Genomic DNA, 10372 nt, shown 5'->3' on the forward strand with positions numbered 1-10372 from the left:
GAAGATGAGATATACAGTAGGTGTAGATACTTAAAACATAACGTATAATTTTGTTTTTTCACCCACATTACTTTTCCATCACGTGGTATTGTTTCTTCCATTTATCTTTCAAAAGTTATCCATAATATATATTAAGCTCATGTTTTTATATTTTAGTAATAAATCTTGGTAAAAAAATAAAAGGCTTAATAGGCACCCAACCCTTTAAACTTGTAACTTTTTTTCACATGGCTCCCTAAACTTATGGGACAACCTCTCAACCCCCTCAACTCTCCAAAAACATCACATACAGCCCCTTACACCCTTATGTTCGGTCAAAATATTGACCCGTGTAGAAAACTTGCTTGACTGTTGACCACACTAATGTCACGTGTCATTTTTTATTAAAATTTTGACCGAACATAAGGGTGTAAGGGGCTGTATGTGATGTTTTTGGAGAGTTGAGAGGGTTAAGAGGTTGTCTCCTAAGTTGAGGGGGTCAGGTGAAAAAAAGTTACAAGTTTATGGGGCTGGATGCCTATTAAGCCAAAATAAAATAAGATGAAGAATTATAAAAGTACAAACTTTTTAATAGTAGCACAGAATTTTGCTTGTAGGAAGATCAATGGTCACGGAGATAGGATCTAGTTATTACGGATTTTACTTTCGAGGAAAATAAGTTCAGGTTTTGCCATAGGTTAAACCTTGCAAAATAAAAAGAACACTTGGTCGGATTCTTAACGATGAATACTCTAGTGCTCAAAGCAGTTCTGGTCTAATTAGATAAAACAATAAAGCTTAGTGAGAGATCATCAAAACATATAAAGGCATCTCCAGTGGTTGCTTGTATGGACTGTTTTGCATTTTTTTCTGAAAGAAAAAATAATAGCCAACCAATACGGATGTAAGAAAATTCATTAGCCAATTCTGGACGACAATGTCCTGAATCCAACTTCTACACAATTGGGTTCCATAACTTGGTAATTCTTACGAAGTTTTCTTAAGATATGAGATCCCTTATAATAGTATCTACTTGTCCAACCACTAGATAATTTTTTATCAAATTGTTTTTATAATTTAGAAGTATTTATTGATGAGTTGGCATGGTTGGAGGATTAAAAACCCTCCTACCATTAAATATACTCTTATGTAAAGGAGTTGGATGAAAGGTGTGAAGCACACTGTAATTAAGAGTAAACCAACTCCAATAAGGAGAAAGAACCAAGAATCTAATTTTTCTTTACCCGTTGATGATATCTGCGCGCTCTAAAAACTCTTATTCAAGGAAGGAATTTTCTACCTCTAGCTCCGTGAATAGACGGAAATACTCTTTGGACAAATTTTGAAAAATCACAAAACTTCTCAAACACCTTAAACGCTATTGGATCAAATCCGGACTAATTTCTCAACGAAACCATGGATCGTGACAGGGGCGGTAAAGGGAAAGAAAAAATGGTACGATTTACGGTCTTATTTTGATGATTTTAGCTTCGTTTTTGAATCTGTGGCATTTTAAAGAATCGTCGAAATCGCACTCGGGCGTATGAACATTACGCCCGACTTGTGGTTCCGGCGTAAGAACATCACGCCCGACCTATGGTGCGGGCGTGATAGCCTCATGCCCGCACCATAGGCCGGGCGTGATGTTCTTACGTCCGAACCACAGGTCGGACGTAATGTTCATACGCTCGCACCATAGGTCGGGCGTAATGTTCATACGTCCGAGTGGTATTTGGTGTTTTTTTATTTTTTAAATAAATATAATTACATTTAATTATATTGTTAAATGTTTGATTATAATTTATATGTTAAATGTTGTAAATTATATTGTTGTAAATATTAAATGTTTATTGTTGTTAAATGTTTTTGTTTATGTTTATGTTGTAAATTATATTCTTTTCTAATTTAATTGTTGTAAATTGTATAGGTAAATTTAGTTGTTGTAAATCATATTTGTTTTTAATGTAATTTTGTAGACGGAGCGATCTACTATCGCAGGGAAATCTAGCTCGTTATCTGCTCGCCGTCTAGATATGGATGAGGAGGAGGATACACCACGGCATACGAGACAGTGTGGTATTAATGTATCAGGTGGTAGACGGAGAGGGGCTGCGACGGAGCAGGTGCAGAGGGGTTCGATTCAGCAGGCTGTATTGGATCAGCCCGAGATTCGGGGAGTGGAGGCGACGGCGGATTATTCTGATGACCGAGATCCTGATGTTGATGTTCTGGATGAGTATTTCCAGGAGTTAGCCGAGGTACAGCGACGGTCGGTATCTGGTGGTGATGATGAGGATGAGGGTGAGGATGGCGATGAGCAGCCGACCCAGGGCAGACAGCGCAGAGGTGGTCGCTTTACGTGTACAGGTATTTTTAATTTGCGTATAGTATTTTAAATTTTAGTATAGTATAGTATAGTATAATTTTATAATTTTAGTATAGTATATATAATTTTATAATTTTATAATTTTAAAATTTTAAAATTTTAGTATAGTATTTTTAATTTTAATTTAGTATTTTTAATTTTTAGTATAGTATAGTATAATTTTAGTATAGTATTTATAATTTTAGTATAGTATTTAAAATTTTAGTATTATTTAAAATTTCAGGTACCAGCAAACGTCCCAAGCTAGTGAGGACCAGAGCTGGATTGTTTCTGGGCGGTGGATGGTGGCCCCATTGATGGTTCCGTGATTCCTAGTTTTCTAGGACATGTTGCCTCACGGATGCTGGGAGGGGAGCTCCGATCGTTTCTGACATGCTACAACAGATCATTAGCATATCAGAATTTGGGTGTGTGGTTACGTGGTGCGAATATGTAAGTTTATTATTATTTAACATTAGTTTACATGTGTTTGTTTTTTAATATTTATTAAAAAAATTTTGCAGTAGGTTAGCTGGTTGTGGCGTATCACACAACGAGCGGCTACCGGCCGAACTGATGAGGAGGCTCCACTTATTAGGAGCGAGATAGATGAGTTTATGGACGCGTGGCGTCGGACGAACTGAAATATGTTCGTATGAGTTTATCTACTAGAACTTATTACATTTTAACACTTTTCAGATTATATGTACTCTTTTATGTTAATTAATTTATTTTAATATTTATGTTGTTAAATTTTATTTGTAAAAGAGTAATCCGAGTTAAATTCCGTAATTTTTATTTCTAAAAGCTTAAAATTCTACATTTTTTTCCAATCCCAACCACGCGGGTGTGAGGAAATCACGTCCGCACCTACGGTGAGGTGTGATAGCCTCCATTTCCCAGCCCAAAACCTCAAAGGGTATTTTCGTCCTTTCACAGGAATAGAGGTGGGAAATGAAAGCTAAGTTTAACAATACTTTTTTTAATCTGACTTTATAAAAGTTGTAGTTTTTATAGGTACTGACAAGACATCCTGGCAGCATGAAGAGATGATGAAAACAGACTCTCAAATGTTCATTTATTTAAAACTAGTGCAAATGTTTTTATATTGTAGAAACTCATTTAGACGATTTCGATGTTCCTTTGAACAGATGTTCCTCTAATTGGTGAAGTGACACATGTTTACTGTCTCATGTCTCATAGAGCATGCTCTCACGTCAATTAGGAGTAAACACCTGACCTGACTAAACTCTGAATAGGCACGTCTTCTTTCTACGAACAAGTCCCTTATTTACAGCCGAGGAGACCTACATTGTTTTGCTCCTATTTCTTGAGAGATCTCTGGCTCACTTCTCTTTCCAAGAATTTCTAGTTTTTCCTGTTACGGTGTCTTCTGCATCCTTCTTCAACACTTACAATTAGTGTTGCAATTTCAGCATTCATTATATTTACACACTCTCTAAATAATCTGCTTCAGGTTTACCTATTAAATGTCATAATCTCCTAAATATATATATCATATCCTAAGGAAATAAATTATAGGAAAACTATAGAAAAAACAAAAACTAACATGCAATACAGAAATATCGTTATTTCTTTTTGCAAAAAAAATAAAAAACTAACTGTGCTAATTGAAATTCAATGATGAGATATATTAACTTTAATGATTGATTTATTAACTATAATAACATGTCACAATGTGATATTTTGACTTTTTTTTTACTTGTCATGTTGACTTGATGTCACAAAAGGCATTAATAAAAAAAATTGCTAACTATATAATGCACATGCTTTAAAAATATATATATATATATATATCATATTACGTTGGATGCAAATCAATGAAACCAACTATTTTTCTTTTTTATACTTTGTCCAATTAATTAACCTATCAAATATGTTAAAGTTATATCTATGTCACTCACATTATGCATGCAATAAATTGCACAATTAAATAAATTATATATATACATTTTCTTGGCACAATGTTAATTTTTGTTCGTAGTATTGTATTGTTTTCTATGAAAACGAACGGTTCAATATTTACCAATCAGTTTTCAGCAGCATTAATATCTATAGCAAATATGCCAAACACCAAGCTTGTAATGAATAAGAATGGAAAATTATGTTTAGAAAACGCAAAAATATTAAAATAATAAAAATATTATTGCAGAAAACATCAAGCAAAAAAAGAAAAGAAAGAAAAACAAGATTTTTCATTGTTTAGCAGCACGCTGAAAAATGAAATTTAGTTTGATTACAGAAATATTGTTTTGGTTGAAGGGCTGAAAATTCTTAAAATGAAAGTTATTTTTGTTATTTTTAGAATACTTTTTCGGGGCGTATTAACAAGGGAAAATGTGAAGTGATCCTACTGAAAGGCCTTTAGAATATAGGTATATAAGCTTGTGTTTTTTTTACCATAAAATCATCAAAATCACAATACAAAGGTGAATGCTCCACATGTACAACTGAGACTTACATAAAACAAGCAAATTATGTTTATGTGGACAAAACTTAGATATAAAATATATTGATAAAAGAGGCAATTGACTTGACAGTTAGTTTGTTTATTTAAACTAAACTAACTATACATGCAATTGCCGGTAGGTAGGTAAGTAAGTTTAAATGAAATGAAATGAAATGTACATGTGAACAAAACCTCTGATTTAATTTGTACATGAAAAGAAAGCTTAAACCAGAGTGCATAATTCTAAGAAGAAAAAAATCAATCAATCAGCACACTACATTTCTCATCGAACAAACTCAAAGCATCCAGAATTTCTTCTTCATTTACCAGAGGAACTGCACCGCCAGCCAAACATATTGTTAATTAGTCCCTTATAGTTTATTGCTAATGAACAAAAATTCTGTGAAATACAATCATATTTGTAGTATACCATCATCTTCTTTTTCTTCTTCTTCTTTTCTATGTATGCTGCCAGCTCCTCTTGTTTAGCAAGAGACTCCTCCAACGCCTGCGCATGCACATGCACATCCCTCCTTTAGTTAAGTACATTTCAATTCTATTTTATTACCACTACTCAATAACAAATTCATCAAACCAAAAGTACCTTCTTTGTTTCTATAAGCTCTTGTTCCAAGGTTTCAGCTCTCTCTACAGCAGCATTTAACATTTCCTCTTTCTCCGGTGATATAGCAGGTCTGTTGTTTAGGACATTCACTTTCTCTTCCAACTCAGCCATGCGTTTCACAACAGCCATGTAATCTGCTGCAGAGACCATTGAACCACCCATTGACTTGTCATCTGACTGATCATACATAGATTTCGAATACATGTTCCCATTTGTCATCGATGGGGGCATGTTGCGTGTCACCTTTATCATAGCAACTATGCCCATAACAAAAGCCACAACACCGCTATAAACTGGAGCCCCAAGCCCATCAGCTCCCTTGAAATCATTATAAGTGGCAAAACAATTTGCAGCTGCAAGTTACAGATACTTTAGAATATGACGTGTGCAACTCAAAGGTGAATAAAAAAATAATAACATTTATGTATATCATTCTGAATGAGGAGAGGAGGGAGGGGATCACTTAATTCGAAACTTTTAACCAGATCTCTTTGGCTTAAACAAAATAATAAAAAAATGTGCAAATTTACCAATTTATCCAATAATTCTAAATTTCTAAGTTGAGCAATTTCATAATTGCATAAATTAGTTGCAATTTTGTCCAATAGATCACAATGATTTTGCAGCTAACATTGTTTCCTGAAATATATATCGTTGACAAAATGCTAAGTTATACAATTAGAATAAATTCAACAAAAGGTCTGGCATTCTTTTTTAACCCCCCTTATCTTTTTTAACCCCCCTTATCTTTTTTAACATTGTCGATTTGATCATCTGAAACCAACAAAGCCTATGTATCATGATTTTCTAAAAACAAAAATAATGTGTTTCAGCAATAGCTGGGTTTTTTCATTTTGGGATCCAGTAGTTGGGATAAAGTATTACAGTAATGGCTTTTGGTTAAGAAAATAATGTCCGGATTTAGCCTGAAATAATTATAGGGGCCATATATGAAATGTACCTTTAGTCAGAGTTTCTTCTTCAACCAATTTATTCCAGTTCACATCAACAGTCTTCTCAATTATAGGGCCATAATTATCATACTTTGAAGAAATCTGCAGCACAAATGAAATTCCAAAATAAATAAATAAATACAACTACAAGAATCAGCACTCCATGGTTCAGAGAAGCAACATATATTATATAGAAATACAAGAATTGTCAAGTCAAACATAAATATCTGAAATGTTTATATACTAATACCATTATAACCAGCAAATAGAAACAATAAACTAGCACATGCATCATAGCACGAATGAAGGAAAATACAGACATTTTTTTAAACAGCAAGTGCAAAGATTGACATGAATCGTTCTCATTCTAGTCATATGCAAATTCATGACAGAAAGTTGCATCCCAGCAAAACTCATGCACAAAGCTAATAGAAGACTTCAAGATAAAAGCAAGAAAAAATCAGTGCATAAGTAATTAGAAATCACAATTTTGAATTTGTTTGCAGCACTAGTTATCAACTTGTACGGTTAATTAATCCACCAAAAACAATCTAAATATCTCGAAGCATCAAAGGGATTATTAATTTCCATCAATTATATATAAAAATAGCCAAATTGATCCAGGCCATTTCTGCTGCTTTACTGCTTTACTGCTAGCTAACCATAAAGTAAAAAATTTAAATTTTCGTTGAAAACATTATTTGCATGGCTTTGTTAAACTTACTTGTTTTAAGATAGCAGAAACTTGTTCTCGATGCTCTGCTGGAACCTCTAAAGCTGGCGCCTGAATATGTTTAACAGTAAGATAAATGTTGTAAAAGACATCAAGGAAGGTAAACATATTAGAGAAATAAGATAGGCTGGCTATACAGAAGAATGAAGAGAAATGTATACAAACCTTCGAGGGCACTGTATCTTCTTCAGAAATTTTTAGACTTTCACTTCTCAATTTGTGAACACCATTTTGAACCATCTTCAAATAAAATAGCAGAATCTTAGAAAATGAGATAGAAAAATATGGTGAAAAGGTAAAAAAGATGCATGAAAACAAAATCAAATCACCTTCAAGATCTCTTGATCTTTCCAAGGGCCCTTATCAGAGCGCATGCAGCCTCCTTGATCAGCACAAGTGCATTTACCACCCAAAAACTCTGGCAATTCACTAATGCAAAGGCAAGCCAACATAGAAAAGAAATTGTCCCGTAAATAAGTTTAACCAGAAAATGGACTAAAGAAAACAAAAACGTATGAACATTCAATAGAAAATGGCTTGTAACTAGGATTAAGAAAAAGGAATTACAAGTTTGAAAAGACCAAGATGCCAACATTACAGCAAAGATAATTGCATTACCTGGCATCTATTATCTCAAGTAACTTGGTGTCATATTTATTGCCGAGAACCTGATGGATAATGTAATTACCCAATTAGTTATTTTTCCTATACAAATTCTAGTGACTTAATTGAAGAATGATTGCACTTACGTGGATCTTTGCTGTTGTCTTGGGATCAAGGAAAGACTTAATGGTGTTCCACAACATTCTAAATCCAGAACCAGCATTTATGATGAACATGCGATTCAAGGTCTGGAAAGAAGCAAACAATTGGCATCACACCAGAATTAAGTCATTACCACAATAAAAGTGACAGAAAAAAACTGTAATAGATTCCAGCTTGACAGTTTAACACAATATAGAGATGTTAATACCTCAGGATAGTTATCACCGTCAATTTTCTGAAGACGAGTGATAAGATCCCTTGCAGCTTTGTTAAAGTTTTTAAGGCCCTGCATCATTCATTAAGAAAAATTATTAATGCATCCATCCTATGAAATATGAAATAATATTTATTTTTTAAAAACAATAAATAAATAATTTACAAGGCCATCCTGAAAAGCTACTTTTATAGTATACAATCTCATATGTAATATAATTGTTGTCCTCCATAAGATTTTCAATGTTATTTAATTTATTGATATGAATTGATGGAATTTCTCACATACCACTCCTTGCACATCCAAGATGGTTGTACTTTGATCAATGTGCTTCTGTGCAGCAACTGAACAAGCTGGAAACTTGACAACAAAAGTTCTCTCAAACTCCTGTACATGATATTTGACATAACGGTCCAAGGTTGTGACTTGCAATAGCTTGGTAGGATCTACTTGTCCTAGTCTCTCAATGTAAATAGGTCTTCCTTCTTTATCCACACCATGGTGCCCTTGGGGATAGTAATTCAAGACTTCATCAACTTCATTGAATTCAAAATCCTTCAAGAAAAGGTAAAGGATATAAATATATACATATTAGATTATACATGTTATTTTCTAAGTGGATCAAATAAGAAAACAAAAATTTATATCAGCAAATGAATTAACTCAAAGATGTGGTGTAAGAATAATCTAGTTTAGAAATTAGTACCTGCATTATTGTGTCAGAACCAAACTCCTTTCTCCATTGGAGCATATCAGACCACATTTGTTTTGTCTTGTCAAGCTCAAATTTCCTAGCCTTCAAGAACCTGTATTAAGGAAGGATAACAAGTTCATGGCTTAATAATCATGTGAATCACACATCTATAAATCAAGCAGTTCATAAGAAGAACAAAGCTAAGCAAAGCACAAAAGAATATGGAACAAGAAAAACGATAAGAGACCTGAGCAGCATATGATACTCATCATGAGCAGAGGGCAGGAGTTCCTCCGATATAAGTGCTTGGCGTAAGGCCTCCACTGCCTTCGACTCCTCTGCATCACGAACATCCTCAATTTCGATAGACATTACTTTACTACTTCTCCTACCCTTTCTTGTCAAAGAGTTTCTAAATTTATTGGAGGCATTGAGAGCTTTCTGTTTCAAGGACTCAATCTTAGTCTTCTTGTCATCCCCAAAATCTTCTACGTCGGTTACTGCAAAGCTTAAATAAACAAAAGCTCAAAAAAAAAGTACCCATAATGCAATCAAGGCAAAAACGAAAGCATCCTAATCTTCTTCATTGGAATTCCTATGAAACTACATTCTCAGGTTCTGCAATGAATAAAAATTTAAGAATCAAGCATGACGCAAATCATGCAAAAATGACATTATCCTATTAAATCAAGTTGCGGATTCGTCAAAGGCCTCAGCATTACATTTAATTTGAATTGTTAAAACCAGGAACAAAAATGGCAGGAATAAAACCTGGATCAGACGATAGAGGGCCGGATTCAGCAGCCATCTACCGGCGAATTCAAAAAAAAAAAAATTGTGTGGTTAGATGCCGTGACACAGCGCAGAAGCGTCAAGCACTCATATCAGATGTCAGAGCTTTGGCCCAATTCCTGCAAAAAGATATTAGAAATGCATAAAAATAGAAAAAGCGAGGAAAAGCAAGAATGGAAGGCAGAGAGAGAGAGAACCTCCGAAGAAGGGAAAAAAAGAAAGAATGGGGAAGGGCATAAACAATGAGAGGCAAGTGATAACGTGGATGCTTGAGATTTTTTCGGGAATAAGAGAGAAGACAACGCGAAAGGAATGGAGAACTGATTTGATATTCTTGACCAAGTCTTAATCGCCATTTCTCTTTTTTAGCTATCAGCTGCTGTCTGATTTCGCAGAGAGAGGGAATATTGTTACAACACACAGACAGAAACGAAGATGATCCGTTCAATTAAGATTCAAAATAAAATAAATAAATATTATCTAACAATACAAAAAAAAAAATATAGGCCTAATGCTCGTCCAGCCCCTTAACTTGTCCAAATTGATCATTTTATCATTCCAACTCATCGAATGTTCTATTTACCTCCTTAACTCCATAAAAATGGTATTTCTCACCCACCTTAACTTGTCCAAATTGATCATTTTACCCCTCTCAAACTCATTAAATGTCTTATTTACCCCCTTTAACTCAATAAAAGTGGTATTTTTCAGCCCTTATGATCCTATTTACTCCATTAACTCCATAAAAATGGTATTTCTCACTCATTTATAGTGTAAAATTA

The 10372-nt window shown here is 34.0% G+C and overlaps 1 protein-coding gene across 3 annotated transcripts; it reads right to left on the reverse strand.

The window, feature by feature from the left end:
• Positions 1–4996: 4996 nt before the first annotated feature.
• On the reverse strand, positions 4997–10018 carry LOC136204045 (phosphatidylinositol/phosphatidylcholine transfer protein SFH12-like). Of its 3 annotated transcripts, XM_065995240.1 has the most exons (15): positions 9788–10018; positions 9570–9709; positions 9046–9298; positions 8811–8910; positions 8393–8659; positions 8099–8176; positions 7875–7976; positions 7744–7793; positions 7455–7554; positions 7291–7365; positions 7117–7176; positions 6401–6494; positions 5419–5792; positions 5245–5322; positions 4997–5149 (listed from the first exon to the last, which is right to left on the reverse strand). In XM_065995240.1, the coding sequence occupies exons 2-15, from the start codon at positions 9604–9606 to the stop codon at positions 5138–5140; spliced, it is 1680 nt and encodes a 559-aa protein (XP_065851312.1). In that variant the 5' UTR covers positions 9607–9709; positions 9788–10018; the 3' UTR covers positions 4997–5137. The 3 variants fall into 3 exon arrangements, with proteins under 3 accessions (XP_065851312.1, XP_065851310.1, XP_065851315.1); XM_065995238.1 differs by having other exon boundaries at positions 4997–5322; XM_065995243.1 differs by lacking the exon at positions 9788–10018 and having other exon boundaries at positions 4997–5322; positions 9046–9306; positions 9570–9705.
• Between the last annotated feature and the right edge of the window lie 354 nt (positions 10019–10372).

Source organism: Euphorbia lathyris, chromosome 1 (genome assembly GCF_963576675.1).
Source record: "Euphorbia lathyris chromosome 1, ddEupLath1.1, whole genome shotgun sequence".
Taxonomy (NCBI): domain Eukaryota; kingdom Viridiplantae; phylum Streptophyta; class Magnoliopsida; order Malpighiales; family Euphorbiaceae; genus Euphorbia; species Euphorbia lathyris.

Coding starts and splice junctions, on each gene's coding strand:
- LOC136204045 (XM_065995238.1), bottom strand. CDS start 9,606: ATGGCTGCTGAATCCGGCCCTCTATCGTCTGATCCAG. Junction 8,660..8,810: donor GTTCTGACACAATAATGCAG/GTACTAATTTCT, acceptor CTTTTCTTGAAG/GATTTTGAATTCAATGAAGT. Junction 5,323..5,418: donor AGCTTATAGAAACAAAGAAG/GTACTTTTGGTT, acceptor GTGCATGCGCAG/GCGTTGGAGGAGTCTCTTGC.